The following is an 18,499-nucleotide window of genomic DNA, read 5'->3' on the forward strand; positions in this document are numbered from 1 at the left end:
TGGGTGTTTTATACTGCCAGAAATGTATTTTCTTCACTCTAGTTCCAAACTTAATTAACATGTCTTTCTGAGAAACAGAAAAGTAAAAATGATTCCCTTATTAATTAATCTCTGGCTCCTGAAAATTATTGGCTAGTAACATTTGGTAGGATTTTCAGATATAGTATGTGCAATTTGACAAGGTTGCTGTATATGCCCAGTATAGGTATGTCCCAATAGGTTATACTGTATGTCAAAACACTGGATCAATCTGCTGGTTACACAGACCCGATTAGCACTACTCTTGGTCTACATTATCTGCGATAGGCTGGGTAGTTCTAAAATCAGTTCTATTCCGTGAAACTTGATGAATATAAGCCCCAAATATATCACATTTGGTTTATATTTTAATTACAGCCCATTTTATTGGCACATTTCAGGGCGCGGTTTTTAAACTACAGTGTACACATTCAACTGTGTTATATTGGTTATTTATACAGGTTAAAATGACTAAAACACACTATCAGAAGACATAAAGAAATAAAAAAGCATACTTGCTTATGGAACATAATCACCACGTGGTCACTGAATTTCATAGCCTGAATAGTCAAAATAGAATCATTTAATTGCAAATATGGACACAAGATAAGTGTTTGTTGTTGGCCACTCTAATAATACCCAGTTCCAAATTTGAAGAAAGCATCAGGGAGGGGAGGGAAGGAGAAGAAACATAAATAGAACATCAGCATTACAATAACACTTGCAGCACGGCAACAGAGCTTTGAAGTACATAGCTTTTTCACACGTTTTGTTGGTTTCCATGAAACTCATCAGCCTGTATAATGAGACATATGAGCAGTGAATAGGCCCCAGCTGCAAATATAAAAAAACAAAGGCCAGGGTTCTATTGATTTTATTGCATGTTGTAATTAAAAGGGCACTCACACTGTAACCTGTGCACGCCCAAGAGCCTGAAATGATTTCACAAATATTGTTTATTTTTGCTCCATCCATATTGATTATATGGTTCATAGCAAGTTGTCTCACCTCTCTAGTGGTCTTTCACAAGAAAGCGCTTTATTAAAATAGCTTATTAATATGTTGGCCACAAGATCTATGGGCCCTGTTTACTAAACTCATAGTCATTATTTGCTCCATATTTAAAACACTTAAATCCTTATGAGGCCACAAGTATTGCCCAGGGTTGCATGGGGATAATATTAACATCAAAAGTACAACAAACGTGAGGCTACCCCATCAGTTTAGAAACCAATTAGTATTGGTAATTAGACTTTCTAATTTAAATGTTTGTTTAAAATGATTATTTTAAATTTTTAGAATGGGTGTATTTGAAACCTAAACTAAAAACTTGAAATAACCCCAGTGGAGATTCCCACAATGACTAGCGCTGACCAGAGCTGCTGGTGGTCTGGTTTTCAATTGATCACGCTGGTTCGGGAGACCTGGTGCTGTATGAGCAGCTGGTCCAAGAAAGTAGGTCCTTTAAAAATAATTTCAGCTGCCAGCACTTTTTGAGTTAAACATTATACAAACCTTTTACCTGCTGGGTGCCTAGTTAAAGGCCAGTAAATATATTCCGTTACAGCTCACCATATTTTTTAGCTGGGTATTAAACGAGTATTAAAATAACATAATATGACTGATTTTTTATTTAATATGAATTTTGAAAAATCAAGCATATCAAGAAAATGAAGGGGGGGGTGTCATATTTTATTGGACTGGATTGTATAAAATGATCTGCTGTTATGTAGTGTAGGTGTAAGCATGGTGAATTGTGTAGGCTGGCAGGTAGAGGCTTATTGACATCAACAGTCCTCACTGGAAATTGCAGGGGTTAGAGTCAACCAGGGAGGGTGATCATAGTGTCATGAAGATATATTCAGATGTATTACTGAAAATGTAAAGATTAATCAAAATCCACCTTCATATACATGTGTTTCTCTCCTTCCTGCAAGGAGAGAAAATCCTTTTCAGTAGGTTTTCAGGAAGTATTAACATTGAACTATACTGAGTTCCATGACTGTAAATAAGATTAATGACATGGTTAACACTCCATCAATGAACCTTGAAAAAAAGATGAACTTAGACACACTTTCACTGAATATGTAATGCGCTAGTCGTCATCACAATACTCTTTAAAAAAATTACATGTTCAAACAAGGGCATTTGATACTTTGGAAACTTGGAATCTTCAACAAGACGGCTGCAACCACGTCAACCCCGTGTCGTGTCAATAAAAATAGAACGAGAAGTGGCTGTCCGTGTTGCTATAGCTACACTGAAATGTGCGTCTGTTAAGTTCCACCCTCAACACACTGACCTGCACATTTCTATAGACAGGCAGTCGCTGCACTGTTTACTTTCCACCTGTTTACTCTAAGGGCCAAAACTTTGAGAAGAGGATTAACCCAGTTTTTCTTTTCACATGAGATCAGCCAGTGGCCAGTCGCTCTGCGTCTAGCACTGGAAATCTCGGGAGAATAAAACTTTTTGCAAAACTTTAAAGAGGACGTTTATCTTTTGTGAACTAATACGTGGAGATTCTTCTGAGTATTGTACACATGAAATAAAGGTAAGAAACGCTGTTAGGTTTGGTGTTTGCGTATTGTATTATTTTTGTAATTAGGTCAGTATTGCATTCATGAATGTGACATTGTGAGTTCGTGACGTAGTGGGTAGTTGTATTGCTCTGGTAGACAGGATGTTTAATGTGGTTTCAAATGTACACGTGTTCAAATGTAAACGTTTCATGTGTTCAGAATTAATTACAAATATGTAAATATGCAAATCGTAATAACAATATAAAAGATTGGGAAGCAATGGAAACGAAACAGCTAAATTAGGATAAATATGTTCTCTTTATATAAATAAATGTATAATCAATGTTTATTCATAACAGTAGATGAATAGGGAGAATTGTTCAGGCCTTACTGTCTTCCTAGACTAGTCCTTAGAAAAGTTTGAATGACTGTTGACAACAGATGGTGTATGTTAACTTGAAAAACTTCATAAAATAATACGAAAGCAAGAACATGTTTTTTATATACAGTAGTTTATATTTGGCGTACAGTTCAGACCTATAACCCTGACTACAAAACTGAAATGTATTGCCCTGCACATAGGACACTACATTCTGTATACCTCAACCCAAACACCAAAAACAAAACACGCTAATCAGTCATCATGGGCCTTACTCAGTCTGAGAATACCAGAATGAACCTTAATGTGTATCAAGGTTCATGGAAAACTGTCCGTTGAAGGCTACATTGAGACTACTTAACCAATTTCACAGAAAATGCCTTCTGATCAGTAGAAGTGGGCTATGGTTGAATGAATCAACACATATTCTATTTTTTTCACCATTTATTCATATTAAGAGGAGCCGTTAACATTCCGAAGATATTTGGAAGTACAGAGCATTTTGTTTTGCAATGCATGTGCAGTTTGAATCTAGTGAGAATAGTATGTATGTCTTTTTACAGCATGTGTAATTAAGGGACGAAACGTGTTATGGACATTGCTCCTCGGAATCTGAGGATCTGTGGAGGCACACATACAGTGAACATGTTGTACAGGTATGGAGGGACATGTATGTACAATGTGTTACTTTATTTGTTGTGGCTTGTGATTTCTGTAAATAAAAAGGGAACTGTTTGCACCCACAGTTCTCACACAATGTACGGTTTCCTATCTTTGCCTAATTTTGTCATGTCACAATTTCTACTCAAACTTAACTTCCTTTAGTGATATATTTATATTGTTGAAAAGAACAGGCTGTTTGTATCATTTTAACCCAGTTCTGTGGTAGTGACTTGGGTAGTTTTTCTCATGTTTAACTTTAATAAAGCTAATTTTACTTTGGATTCCTGTTTGCTGCAGCTGAAGAGAAACTGCTGAAGAAGTAATTCTCCCTGGTGGATTTTCAAAGACTTCATAATTGGCAAGATCTAGGACATCCCTCTTGCATATCACTAAGAGTTCACAGCGTTTCCAGAAATGTATCCCTACTCAGGACTGGCAAGCAACACCTATTGTAAAGTAAGACTTCTTAAAATCCAAAGGATATGGTTCTTGTGTGTGGATGCACTTCTTCTTTTGTTTTACAAAGGTGTCACCGTTTTGGGAAGGCTGTTTACTGGCAGGAAGGAGACCCAGAGGCAGAAAGCTGCAGTTTTAGCATTGATGCACAGTTTTTTATTGACAAAAACAGGAACAAAAATATGAGAACAAGTAAAAGGTTTAAACAAAACAAAGCCTTTAAACAAACACTCCTTACTGTTTAGGCATCTCTCTAGAGCAAAGGATTTGGCCCCTTATTTACCATATGTGGATCTGATCTTCTAGAAGGGTACACCTGGGCAAGCTCTGTGGCTGAAAAATGTTTTTCAGTCGTGACAATTCCATCCCTGCCAGATCCACATATGGCCAGTATGCTGACAGGAATGCCTGCATAAACTTTGGGAATTGCTCTAGATGGCTACATTTCAGAGCATACCCGCACAGTCAATACAAACATAATGTTTGCTTTGAAGGCTGGGTCAGTTTGGTAGGTGTACTGTACTCTGTACACATTACATGTAAAAGTAAGTCATTTATATTTATTTAGGAAAGGTTTGGTACATTTGCAAAGGGCTAAAAATATTTGCTTTGGAAAAAACTAGAAACTGTCTGATAATTGTAATGTAATACTCAGACAACCACCCTGTGTGAAAGAGGTTAAATAAGACAAAGAAAAAAAAAACAACTAAATGACCCTTCCAGATTTAGGCAGTCATTTAGATGTTATTAATTCCTAGCTAGAAGCAAAATATCTGTAATTCAATTAGCCCATTGTTGTAGTAACCATAGGAACGTTGGTGAAAGTATTGCATTTCAGTTATTATGTGCAATCTTTTCACATATTTTGTAAAATAAACCCTTAATAAAAGAGCCTATAGTACTTGCAGTGTATGCATGAGTGTGTGTGGGGAGGCAAGTTGCACCCATATTATCTAGAGTGTGGATGATGCTGCTAATAGCGAGCCGTGATTACAGTGAGATGATTATTTGGTTGAAAATAATTGACATAATAAATGAGTAAATGTGGTTGCACTGCTAATCATACCTGGTAGGAAGATGAAGCTCTGGGAGATGGTGTTTTGAGTATGGCATCATTCATGACTAATGGTTCTCCACCTGTAATTACTGAACACTTTAAATGCCTGGGCTGTGTCTTCATTCCAGTTTTAATTTTAGTGAACATATAAACACAATTGTTTCAAGAACCAGTTCTGAAATTAAGGCCATTTTTGGCTTGAACAAATCTACTAGGCTTCGTATTCCCAAACAGTGGTTACTGCAGGTGATAGTCTATGGTATTGTTTACCAATCAGCCGTACTTGTGTTTGGCAAAGGCGTCACATGCAGATGTGTGCTCCAGTGTGATTATTTCTTATATCATTGTGATCTGTATTCCAATTTGTCTTAGCTTCCTTTGATTGTAAAAGAAGATATCTCTGGTTGGTTTTGATATTAAAATGCCTAAACTTATTTTGTTCTTGTTTTATGACTGAAAGGTCCACAGCATATTGCTTAAGATAAAAGAACAGTTTTATCAGTCGGAACTCATTTGCATGCCTGGGTTGGTTTATCTCGGTAGGGTATGCTGTAGGGGGATCATGTCAACCCTGTACAGTAGTTATGTAGACCAGTGTTTCAGCTAGTGCCTTGTTCTGTGTCTTAGTAACACCACTTAGTAATTTCAGCTACCAGTAAACAGAAAGCTAGCCCCTTAATATGAAAGAGTCGATTTGATCAGCCACTACACCATTGATTTTTAAAGAGCATTTTTCAATACCAGGGAATCCATTAAGATCACTGTACATTAACCACTTTTTTGTTGTAATCCCGTTACCACAGATAAGTGGAGATGCAAACAGTAAAGGTGAATCAAATAAACCCCTTTGTTTCTTACGTTTTACATTAGAATTTATGATTGAGTGAAACTATGGTTGAAATGGTTAAGACTATTTTGTATTGATATTTAATTGTGGTCTTCTTTCAGGAATCGCAAGCAGATTTTTGTCCTGTAGCTGAAAAAAAAAAATTAATTGCAGTTCTCCTTGGAAACAAAGGCGGAGTACAAATAAATACTTTTTTTGGCCCAACACTAGCCTGATAAAAGGCATTTCAGGATTTTTTTTTTTCATGTCTGTTGAGAGTTGACAAAGTGTCCTTTGTAGAAAATAATTCATGCTGGTCTATAGTTATTTTCCTATATCATTGCCTTTAACATTGCCTGACCACACTTCAAGTTCAGTGCTCCAAAAAAGAACAGAGATAAGCATGGGGAGACCTTATCTGTCTGTTTGTGGGGAACCATTTTACATGTGTTTTTTTGGTTGCAACCTTCCTAACTGACAAGGAAATGTGCTCAACCACAAATTGTCAATCTAAGTGTTCTTAGTTAAGAATAGTCTTCAGTTAAGAACATAGGTTAGTAATTAGCAATAAGATACTAAATTGTGGGGGCCAGGTCACTCGTTTATAAAATAATGAAGTTAATTATTGAATTTTTCTATTTATTTATTTATTTATTTACTGGGCAATTCTTTTGAGGTTGAAGCCTTTTAGTCCCATAGGATTTGGGTCACATTTAAGCCATTCCGATTTGCTGGATTATAGAAGCAGTAAATGCTATTACTGTTACTGTTAAAGTAAAATCAGAATAGATACGAATCCTGCAGCACTGCACTGTATTTTATTTAGTAGACTATGAACCTATAAGCATAAGAACAGGGTTGCAAAGGCAGGCCACAAATGTTTATTTAGGTCATGTGTGTTTTTCAATTGATAACTGATAAAAACATATCACATTCACAAAAAAACAGCTAAGAAAAAATAAAGGGATCTGCCATATAAAGATATGAAATCTGCAAAAAGGACCAAGTTAGAAACAGGACTATCTCAATAAAGTGTAATATAAAAATATGATCTGAATGGCAATGGATCGAAGTACTACTACTCTTGAAGTCTGCATTAACCCTATTGTTCCCCACCTCTTCATAGTAGTGCGTATTTTAAATCACTTGTGCTACACAGACCCATTTATATCCCATACACCAATACCTTATACCCCAACATTAACACACCACACGCAATATATAACACAAAATCCACACATGGGCGAGGAACAGTGCCACCTACCCCCCCCCCGCCCTTGCGCGCAGCACACATGGTCTGAACGGCCACCTCCCCCCTTAAAATCCCAGAGGTGGTGGAAGCAGAGGCAGCTCCTGCCTAAATACAACTATATATTTTAAATCACTTGTGCTACACAGACCCATTTATATCCCGTGCACCAATACCTATACACCAGCATTAACACACCACACACAATACATAACACAAAATCCACACATGGGCGGGGCACACTGTCACAAGCCCAGGGTGTCTTGTCCTTTTTTGATGAATGCTGAACCCAAAACAATGATAAATCAATTATTACAGTCATCAGTGCAACACTACCAAATACAATAAGGATATAGTGGAAAGAGCAGTTTTTGTGTGGCAATATTAAGATCTCCTGCTTTTTAGAGCTTCTAAATCCATCTGATCATTTTATTCTTAGTTGGCTTTATTTTTGCACATATGAAATATGTTTTTAGAGCTGATGTTTTTATCATGAACTTGTCAAGCACAGTAACACATTTCTTAATTGCATAACACATTTTTAAAAAAAAAAAAACCAGTATGGAGCAACACCTTTTGGATATCCATAGGGTAGGGTGACTAGGGTGGTTCAACAAGAATCGTTTAATCATGGTAGTTATTTCCTGTGCTGAAATTGCTTCAAAATTGCTAATCTGAGCACCTAAATTATGTAAGAGATAGTTTGATATAGATTATTTCACCTTAGCAACTAATCCTACCACACATAAGTTACTTCTTCTATTTAAAAGGCTTGACTGGCAGATGTGAAACTAAAACTAGTAACTGTAATCAGCTGTTATTAATAGCCCACAATTCATCTGACATATGCTGTACAAGTGATGTTATTGCTTTATTGGTGAATAATCTGTAGGTGTGTACCGGGTACGGAAACCTAAACAAATGTTGAGTACTATTCCACTAACCACACAGATAAAAATGCAATGTGATATCCAATGCAATGTTAAAGCAAATTCCAGAACACACTCCCTCACAAGACAAATGGATTCCCTGACGTATTGTTTAAACTGCAAAAGCTGCAGCTCCATGCTGCAAGTATGGTTCAGTCACGATGGGCAAGACAGTAGATATGACAGACTTTAATAATGGCCTGAAATTATGGCACTTATCATCCAATAATGATTATATTCACAACTAACAATATCCATTGGGTTATAGTAAGCTTGAAAGAAGTGAGATATTTAGCCTTTATTGTTTAAATACTGTACTTTACTATACATACAATTTTCAGTATACACAAAGATCTCAATTTCACTACATGCCATGTAAAATTCCACCCTTTTTAATTAAATTATATAAATTTGTTTTCCTTGTGAAAATTTATATTTTATGTTGGTGTCCTAACATTTATGGAATTGCATCATTATGTATAACCGACATTTTAATTCATTTAAACGAGGCATAGATTTTTTTTAACAGAGATTTTTTTTTTTCTTTTTTTTTTAAAGAAATATCAAGAGAAATAGCTGGAAATTAAATATACCTTCATTGCGAGTTTAAACTTTACCTAATGCCAGTTTGCTAAATATTTGTGGAAATATTTGTATGATGTTAATAAATTACACATTAAATTGCAGTTTTGTTGGGGTCAGCTGTTGCATTATTTTATAGTTACATTTTTTATGCACTTGTTGACAATTTAGGTTTTATTGTCAATGAAACATTTTTCAAAACGCTTTTTTTTTAAATAAATGTGTGCAACAATGCTTTCACTGCAGCATCTTGACTTGAGTCTCATTTCTGACTATCAGTGCTGTATATAGAGACTATAATTAAATTGATGTATTTTGTGTTGCAGCATAAATAGAACAATTTGAATCAATTTATTTGAAAATTGCAGTCAGCTACACAGATCACCTTTTGCGCATTTCTTGAAAACCAGAACAACAGCAAAGTACCTTATATAGGGACCATGGTTTTCCAGTTGGAGATTATTATTATTATTATTATTATTATTATTATTATTATTATTATTATTATTATTATTGCCATGTGATCATTCTTGAGCTCGTCAGTTGCACATGTTCAGTGGTACAGACACCTACTGATTTTAAAGTGGTGATACCCACAGGGGAAAGGTCAGGGCATGGTTAAGCAAATCATTTGAAATATTTAAGGTGCAGCGGAACTCACCCTGTACTGAAGCAAGCAGTGACCCAGCACTCCCCAACACTTTTCCTGAACAGAGATTTGTTTGCATTGCTGGGACAACAGGGATATCAGCGCTCGACAAAACAGCAAGCTCACTAGAAGCAGAGAAGTTATTATTGTTTACAAAAATGTGTTGATGTATTTTAATTGAATGCTATTTCTTCAATGTACCAAAAAAAATAAAAAAATAAGTGTATGCACTTTCTCGCTGTACAAGTTCTAATCCCCACCTAAGGCTAATCACCAGAGGAATATTTACAGAGCTGTTAAGTAAAAAATCTATTTTGCAACATAACTTTGACTGTAGCAAAATAAGCTATAGGATTTGCGAATTAGGATGTTGTTTGTTTAATTAATTTACTTCAAATTCCGTATACTTCACATCCTGTAGTAAAAGCATGTATTGCTTCTGTAAACTCCTTCAAAATACTCAAATATTTCGCATGATTTGTGAGAAGGTAAACACTTTAGAAAAAAAAAATCAAGTAGACAAACATTTTGGCGTGTGTCATCATCAGTACTAGCTGAAACGTAAGCTTTAACCTTCTCTCAAGTCCTGCATAATCCTTTAGACTGTGGTAGAGAAGTTCAGCTTGGGGGTCATGCTGCAGACTCTAGTGGGCACATTTCGTCTGCACGTACATGATGTAGACACGATTCTGTGGATGACAGAAGCATTTGACCTAAGCATGTAGGAGCAAGAGCTTAGGTTAAAGTCAATAGCAGCAAAGTGTACTTGGATGGATACCCCATGGGATAACACTCTACCCATGAGCAAAAGTCTAGAGAAGAACAATATCCACATTCTTCACTGTCTGTAGCCTATGTAGTGTAGCCATCAGCAGGGTATTTCCACATATACTAACCTCACTGTAAAGATAGACACATTTTATAATGGGGGAATGTAAGTATCAACACCAAGTATCGGAGCCAACATTGGTAGCCAGGGCGGTCCTATTTATAGAGAAGTGTCTGCAAGGCATTTGTTCTAAAGGGGCACATGACAATTCCTCAAGGATTTACCATCATCACAAGCGCCTTCAGGGTCGGTAGAATGCAAATCTGCGCTAAAGTCTGCTTTCCAATCAAAGCAGCACCAAGTATATAGCTTATCAAGTCCTTACTTTTGAGTGTTTTTTTTTTTTTAAATATCAATAATTTGTGCTACTGTAGAAATGAGAGAGTTCCTGCCAATTGAACTCCCACAGTACAGTACCATGACCCTTCTGTCAAAGGGATCTGAATACATGTGAGATCTGCACTGTACAAACAACATGTAAAACCAGAAAATAATAAGTGAGTTGATATAACATGTGCCACTGTGGACTTGAAGCAGGCAGCTTGTGGTGTTTTACAAAGATGATCATTGTGGCTTCTTTTCAATAGTGAAAAAAAAAAAAAAACTGCATTCAAAATCCAGGAAGAGAACATGGAGTCCTATTTGTGGTCCTTTTGTATCATAATTGATAATCACAGTGATCCCTAGCATATTTTTTTAATTGCAAAATGAAGGTAAATGTTAGCGATCTCTTAAAAGCCAGGCAGGGATTTCATGAATCATTTCTGGTTATCTTATTGCTGATATTATCCCCGCTGGGAATGCAGCAATGATGTCGTGGAGTCAGCTGTACACAGAGCATGCTGTAAGCTATGGATGGCAGCATACATCAGTACAGCACATGCATGTATATACAGTGGTTTCTCCAATATGTCTGCTGTAGTGGAAAACAAAGAAAGATTTTATTTTTGTTCATATAAATTAGTTCCACATAAAACACTGTACCATGGGTACATTCTTTATCTTATTTTCTTTAGTCTAAACCCTGCAGATATAATGAGGTGTCTGTCAGATGTTGATCCTCTATGCCACAGTTACATATATCTAGATGGTCACTTATCAAATCCTTACCAGACTCGGTGATAACATTCATTACTTGAAGTTATTAATAACTAGTATTTATTAATAAAGAGTCTAGGAACATAATAGGATGCCTGCCAGTGTAATACGTCGCACTTACATTTTTAATGTATCTGCAACATATGTAAATCCTCATGATTTCATTGTTATCATGCTGATAACGCTTTGTATTAATATCTGTGGCGGCTACTCATAAAGTTATTCATGTACTTGTTTCATTAAACCATCTGTCAGTCTCCCTAAACAAAATGGAGCAGACCAGTGGAGCAAATATTGAACAGCGTAATAGATTTTTGACTATACTGCTGTAGATTGCTAGTATGTATTGGGTCTACGTGGCACAACATTAATTTGCATTATCAAGCTTTATATTGTGGAGGTGCTCTGGCTACAAGTGCAATTTCAGTACTGTATTGTTATTATGCGCTGCACTGACTTACTCTTTCAGAATGAATTCCATTGTACTAATGGCAGTAGTTTTAAAGTTTTTTTTTTATTCTACCTGTTCATTTCAATTATTTTGATCACAAGAATAGTTGAGAGGACTCATTAGTATTTCAAGGTAAGCCTGTTATTACATATAATGATAATAGCATTTAGAGATTTTTAATATGGATCAAGTTCATAAAAGTTAAATTCTCCCACCGCCTTAATGTACGTCAATGAATAGCCCTATTCCAGTGCTTTCAGCTGCATTAAACCATTTAGCTGTCATGTACTAGCTGTGCTTCAGTACAAGCACTCTGAGTGCTTTTAGAGAACTTTCAGAACCTCCTCCTTCGTTTAGTTTGCTGTTTAAATACTACTGTTGGAAGTAGTGCAATCATATCGTATTGCAATTACCACCATTGAAATCACATCCATTAGGAAATGCCAGGTGAAGGCAGTAAAAACTGTATCTTGTTTTACTGTTTCCACATTTAACTCCTTCCTGCAAGTAATGTGTTCTGACAACCTGCAAAGCGACTGATGACTGAAAAGAAAATGGCTTTTGATGTCTGTATGGTGCCAATGAATACAGTACACACAAATACGTCTGCCACCGAATACAGGGAGCAAGCAAGCTGTATTGACTGGATTGAAAGGGTGAAGCCACTTTACTGAAAATAAGTGCTTGAGTATTCAAACAAACACAGCTTTGGAATAGACTCATAACCATGTTTGCATTTGTAGTATAATAGTATTTATAAATGACTGTCAAAACGATACCACGTAAAGTAAACTAACGCATACATGATGTCTGAAATAAAAAGCATGCATTTTATTGTACAGGAAGGTGTTTCTCTCTTTTCTTCAGTAGGTAATTTGATTTGACTTCTGTAATATGATAAGAATGATACAGAATATCAGAATATGTGTTTATTTTTTTTATATATATATATATGACTTCTAAGGAAGTTTCATTTGCATAAAAAAATCCCATAACATTCAATTTTTACTGTTTGTTACCTTAAGTGTACTCTATGCGGACAATGCTTGTGACCCATATGTATGGCTGTACTGTCATCCAGGTTTGGACCAGCATAAACTAAATTTTACATGCAGTGCAGTTAAAATTTTGCCAGCTAACAGGACCTCTTCTGGTTGTGGGCCCCCTGACTATATAGATCATTTAATAATGACTCAATGTCCCTGTAATAACAGTGAATAATGATTAGGCTAACACTAATATTAATGTTAAGGTTAGTTGCAAAGGAAAGTACTTTATTACTGGAAATGATTACCCAGTTAATGTAAAGCACTTGCTAAACACCTTAGTGGCAACCCCTTCCTACCTAAATGGTCAAGCTCTGTATTGCAATATAGGCTACAGCCTGTCGCCTGGAAGCATTTGATCCCAGCAGTGTCTGAAAAAAATACAAACAGAGTTCATTGGGTTGTTTTAAATCATTTTTCATTTTAATAATTCTCTTCTTACTGATATCTTGAAAATAATTTGTATCAAGATGATAAGGGTTACCCAGGTTCTTACTATGACAATGACAAGAACAATATATTTCAAAGGATACAATGTATCCTTAAGAAGCCTGTGTATTCAATCTCTGTCAGTATTTTTAATTGTATCTATATCGATTTTTAGATGTGTTTTTTTAAATGTCAAAATATTGTGTTAAATTGGTGTGAGCAATAAATATATGCTACATTTGTTCAGTTTGTTTAGGGGGCTTGAGGGGTGTGACTCTGAACCAAAAGGGCAGTGGAAATTGCACCTTTGTGTTTACTACTGTGTCCAAAAAAAGTAGGATAGCCATTATTGGGTCTTATTAAAATCTGATAGAACATCAGATAAATGTAGAATATCAAACTTTATTTCATGCATTGAAAATAATTCATGAGTCAAAGCCTTGTGAATAGGGCCCACAAAATCAAAACCAATGACGTCTGTTATTAAGAGTGTAATGAAAAGATTAAGTTGCAGGCTATTATAAATCAGCTTGGTACTTTTTGTCATCTCTGAAACTCTGTTATTCTCTTAGAGTAGAATCCAAGCAACCTTGTGTCACCCTGTATAATCTTATATTCTTTCATCGTCATTTTTCATGATACATTACATTATCGTGTGAACATTTAGGTGATTTTATAGCAGAACATTGTCTAATGTCTGAATTTTCACATAGCAGAGTCACACGTAGCAAAGAAGCAACTAAAGAAATAAAAGGGTGCAAATTCAAGGGTCCTGCAGGTGCGAACTCTGGAAATGTATATTTAATAAAGAGTCTCTTATGGTATAGTTGTGTCTTCAATATCTTCTCCAGATCAGGAGTGCAGTTTTCTCTTTTGTTTTGTTTTTCGTAGAATGCGGGGGTTGGGGGACGAGGATGTGGGGGGAACGCGGCTGTTTGGTCCAGTCTATTAAAGAAATACACTATAGAGAGGATTTTTAAAAGGCTTTTTTTCCTCTCCTAGGTTCTGCTGGCTAATTAAAGAGGTGGTTGCTAAGAGATGACGAGCAGCCTCGCAGAGAGCCTCTGATGTGCTTCTGCTTTAACCTTCAACAATCAGGTTTTCTGAACTGAATTCAACCCCTCAAAAAAGAAAAATCCAATAAAGTGGAATGGCAGCTTTAACAAACACCTGTGCAACCAAAACAGCACGGAACTCACTCCTGAAAGAGGAACCATTCTCTCCCCTCTGCACTGGGGATATGGGCTGCAATGGGACAGAACACCTGGAAACGGGACAGTTAACCATGTTAGAAAAAACACATGAGTTCTTCCAGATATGTGATGTGGAAGATAAAGGTTTTATCACACGCAGGGACATGCAGGTAGGACTTAACAAAGTTATATATATTGGTATGCATATCCCCAAAATTTATCTTTGGGAAATTCACTGTTCATTGCTGATTGCAGGTAATTTAAAGTTGTTATTGGAAGATTGCATGACTTTTACAACTTTTTTTGTTGTTGTTGCTTTAAACGGGTAAAACAAATGTGTATGAATTAACTGTTTAACTGTAACATATCTCATAACTCTTTAAAGATCGCGATAAATCCTTACATGTGATTAAACTAATTTGATACCAAGAACGTCCTTGTCCGACTTCAGTGATCCTTCTTCAATCCTTCTTCAAAGTGCACATGGTACATTTTTGGGGTGCATTTGACCCCTTTGCGCCTTCCGAGGGTTACAATTTTTTTTTTTTTTCACATACCACAATCACAGCTTCTGCTTACTGGCAGAACAGATCGTTAGGAGTTGTGGGAGAGCTGAGGGAGATGTAGAAATGGTGTTTCAATTATTTATTTCTCAACATATGTTTAGCCAATTGTCGTTTTCATGAAACTATGCATTTATGTGTGTATATTACAAATCTTTCCAGCACTGATTTTATTCCGATAATTTAAATAAGACATCTTTCATATACTAGGCTACCACTAATTGCACACTTGTAGAATTAATGCCTGAGAGAGACGACAGGCAATTCAGCATAACATGCCACCCTTTACAGGACTTTGAAACCTTGATAAATGTGCTACTTGGATTGGCATTGTTTTATTTTCTTTCTTTGTGCACTTTTTTCTACGAAAAGGCTGAAGCTGCTTTTTTTGTTGACTTCAAATTGAAGCAAATAGTTATGCTAACACTTTTTTTTTTATATAATGTTAAGTTTGCAAGTATGCTATCATAATTACTTTATATTTGTGTTGAGGTGTTTTAAAGACATTCACTGTCAGCAGCAAGTTATTTATTTTTTTTAATAAAATAAATACAATATTTAATAAAATTCTTAGCCCTTCAAAACAATGCTTATTCAATACAGAGCTGTTTAAATAACTATATAAACCAGCTGTTTGTCAATATTTTTCTTTAAATGATAAGATTTATAACGTAATATATACACACCCCACAATAAACATGGGGGAAAGACGGAACGACAAATATATTTGATATAATATATATATATATATATATATATATATATATATATATATATATATATATATCCTTTATATGTGGTTAGGCCTAATGGGCATTTCATTAGCCAATTCTCACTTTTTTTTTTTTTTTTTTCAAAGCTCCCCTTCAGTCAGGTCAGACTAACCAGTCCAGACACATTTTTACACAGCTGGCTTGTGTGGTGGGGAACCAGACCCAATGCCCTGCTCAAGACAATCAATTATACAGATGGATATTATGCATTTAGGAGTCTGTGTGGTCCACTAGTTAATGAAACAGGCTTGTAACCAGGAGGTCCCCAGTTAAAATCCCAGCTCAGCCACTGACTCATTGTGTGACCTTGAGCAAGTCACTTAACCTCCTTCATAAATGAGGCCCTTTCGGGTGAGACGTTGTTGTAAGTGACTCTGCAACTGATGCATAGTTCACACACCCTAGTCTTGTATCTTGTAAAGAGCTTTGTGATGGTGGTCCACTATGAAAGACGCTATATAAAAATAAAGGTTATTATTTATTATTATTTATAGGACTTTACTGTGAATTTGACCATGCTTTACCTTACCTCTCTGTACTTTACTCCACCATACTTGTATAATGCTTTAAATGATGTTGTTGCCATAGTAAACTTTTATAAGATTAGACACGTTTTTTTTAAATCTCATTTAAGTATAATTAAATAAAAAATTAAATAAAAAAAAGGAACTCCTATTTACTGTATATGTAAAACCTTTATCCCTCCACATACTGTAATTGAGTATATTATTGACAAAACCTTCCAGATTAGAACATCTGGCAGCTAATCTATTCAGTTAAAAACAGAAAAGTGCTCATTTGTACAGTGTAGTCATATTTGGCTGTGCACAGATGCAGAGAAAACACTTTACTACAGCCGAGACTCTGTCTCTCTCTCTCACACAGACACGCACACACACGCACACGCACACACACACACACACACACACACACACACACACACACACACACACACTCGCACACACACACGCACTTGGATTATTAGTCTTCCAGGGTGCTCTGAAGTACAGTAAATATACCTTTGATAGACAACTCTTTTTCATATTGAAGAGATTTCTCTGTAGTGTTACCTTTGATCCTTTGTTCATGACAACAGATTTGTAACTCTGGATTCTCCCATGTTTTTTTCAGCACAGTTCGACTACTGCATATCGTTTTTGCTTTCCACTTTTAATTTGCTAATAAAGTGGGAGAGGTTTTTATTATAACAAAATGAGTACATTTCTATAACGTCTGTCTGTGTCTGTTTTGTGAATGACACTTGAGTCCAGGATGCTAAACCACTGTCAGTGTGAATTTATTAAAAAGTGCAGCTCCACCCACACTCCGACAGTGTCACCCCTGCTTTCTTTTGCCTTCAGTTTACTATAGATTCAGCTTTACGATGCTCATGTGCAATTTTAAGGAACCTCGATTGCTTAGATTTTAGCATTCTCACTTGCCAGTTGTCTTGCTTGTAGAAACTCCAGATACAGTCAATGTCTCTATAACCTGTGAGCTGTGGGTCTCTCTCCACACTGGGAGAGGCAGTTTGGAAGGGCAGTGTGAAGAGTGAAGCACTGTAGACAGATATAACTCCATAAGAACAACAGTAACATCAACATAGGGTGGCTCTTCAGGCGAAACGCATCAGTGCTTTACACATGAGTATGATTCCGCTTTCAGAGCATGTGTATTATGTATTTCAAATGTGTTCAAGGTTTGCCATCATCAGCAGTCATAGGCAGCGGTACCCATAGAGATGGTGCGTAATAGATGAAAGAGTGGCTTCCCGGAGAAACTCATTTAGATGCTTGTATTAGAAGTAGGCTGTTCACATTAGCATGCCACTAAAAACCATCACATGACATTAATACAGTATGTTTGTACTATTTTGTCAAGAGAAGAAAGGCAGTGCTTAATTAGCCAACAATGTCATTTAAGCTTGGCATCGTGGATTTAGGAGGGTGGTGTTTCACGGTTTACAGAACTCTGGCACAGTATTTAACTTAATGTTAGTAATACGATACACAATAAGCACTTTCCCTGGAGTTTTTATCCCCAGATTCGTGCCTGTGTCACATTTTATAGTTTAAAATATATGTAATGCTTATAAAATTTGAATGAAATGTGCATACAAAAACAGAACTCCATATGAGCGAAACGAAATGCATGATGGTCATTTGTAAGCAGAAGTAAGTGTAGTAACTTGAGCCGCAACTCTCCATATTAAATACATTTGTTTTTAAGTGTTCACAAACATTGCCCAATAGTGTGATCCTCATTTCCAAGGCATCCTATGTATAGCCAATGACAATTGTTGACAGACCTGCATGGGCTACAATCGTTAGAACAAAGGCTTGATTTAATTATTAAAGTGCAAAAAGATGATCCTTTTTGTCACCAGGATCAAAGCACAGAGTTTTCAAAACCTGGTGTGTCACATAAAAAAGATACTTGCAAGTAGCAGAGTGTGCCGAGTAATCTGTTAGGTGACATGATTGTGGTTTCTGTCATGGGGTGCTGTTGTTTCTCAGAAACGTATTCATCTAATTTTGGTAGCACAGAGGCAAAACCACAACAAACAGTCGGCTGGTAATAATATGTGTGTGTGTATGTGTGTGTGTGTGTGTGTGTGTGTGTGTGTGTGTGTGTGTGTGTGTGTGGTCCTTGGTCTGAATAATAGAGATCCAAGGGATACATTCTAACTTTACTGTTAACAATAAGTCACATGTCAGCAGTGAGAACAGTGTTTCATGTTTGTCTTCTGCATGCCTGTCTCAAAGATAGACAAACAGGCTTTGAAGC

At 36.2% G+C, this 18,499-nt stretch overlaps 1 protein-coding gene across 2 annotated transcripts in view; it reads left to right on the forward strand.

The window, feature by feature from the left end:
* Window positions 1–2,336: 2,336 nt before the first annotated feature.
* The window catches only part of cracr2aa (calcium release activated channel regulator 2Aa), a 44,397-nt gene continuing 28,234 nt past the window's right edge, over window positions 2,337–18,499 (forward strand). The window contains exons 1-4 of one of the 2 annotated variants that reach the window (XM_041254342.1): window positions 2,337–2,572; window positions 3,483–3,589; window positions 3,880–4,038; window positions 14,186–14,546. In XM_041254342.1, coding sequence (XP_041110276.1) covers window positions 14,334–14,546 — 213 coding nt within the window. In that variant the 5' untranslated portion in view covers window positions 2,337–2,572; window positions 3,483–3,589; window positions 3,880–4,038; window positions 14,186–14,333. The remainder of the gene's footprint in view (window positions 2,573–3,482; window positions 3,590–3,879; window positions 4,039–14,185; window positions 14,547–18,499) is intronic. The other variant, XM_041254341.1, reaches the window with a different exon arrangement.

Source organism: Polyodon spathula, chromosome 7 (genome assembly GCF_017654505.1).
Source record: "Polyodon spathula isolate WHYD16114869_AA chromosome 7, ASM1765450v1, whole genome shotgun sequence".
Taxonomy (NCBI): domain Eukaryota; kingdom Metazoa; phylum Chordata; class Actinopteri; order Acipenseriformes; family Polyodontidae; genus Polyodon; species Polyodon spathula.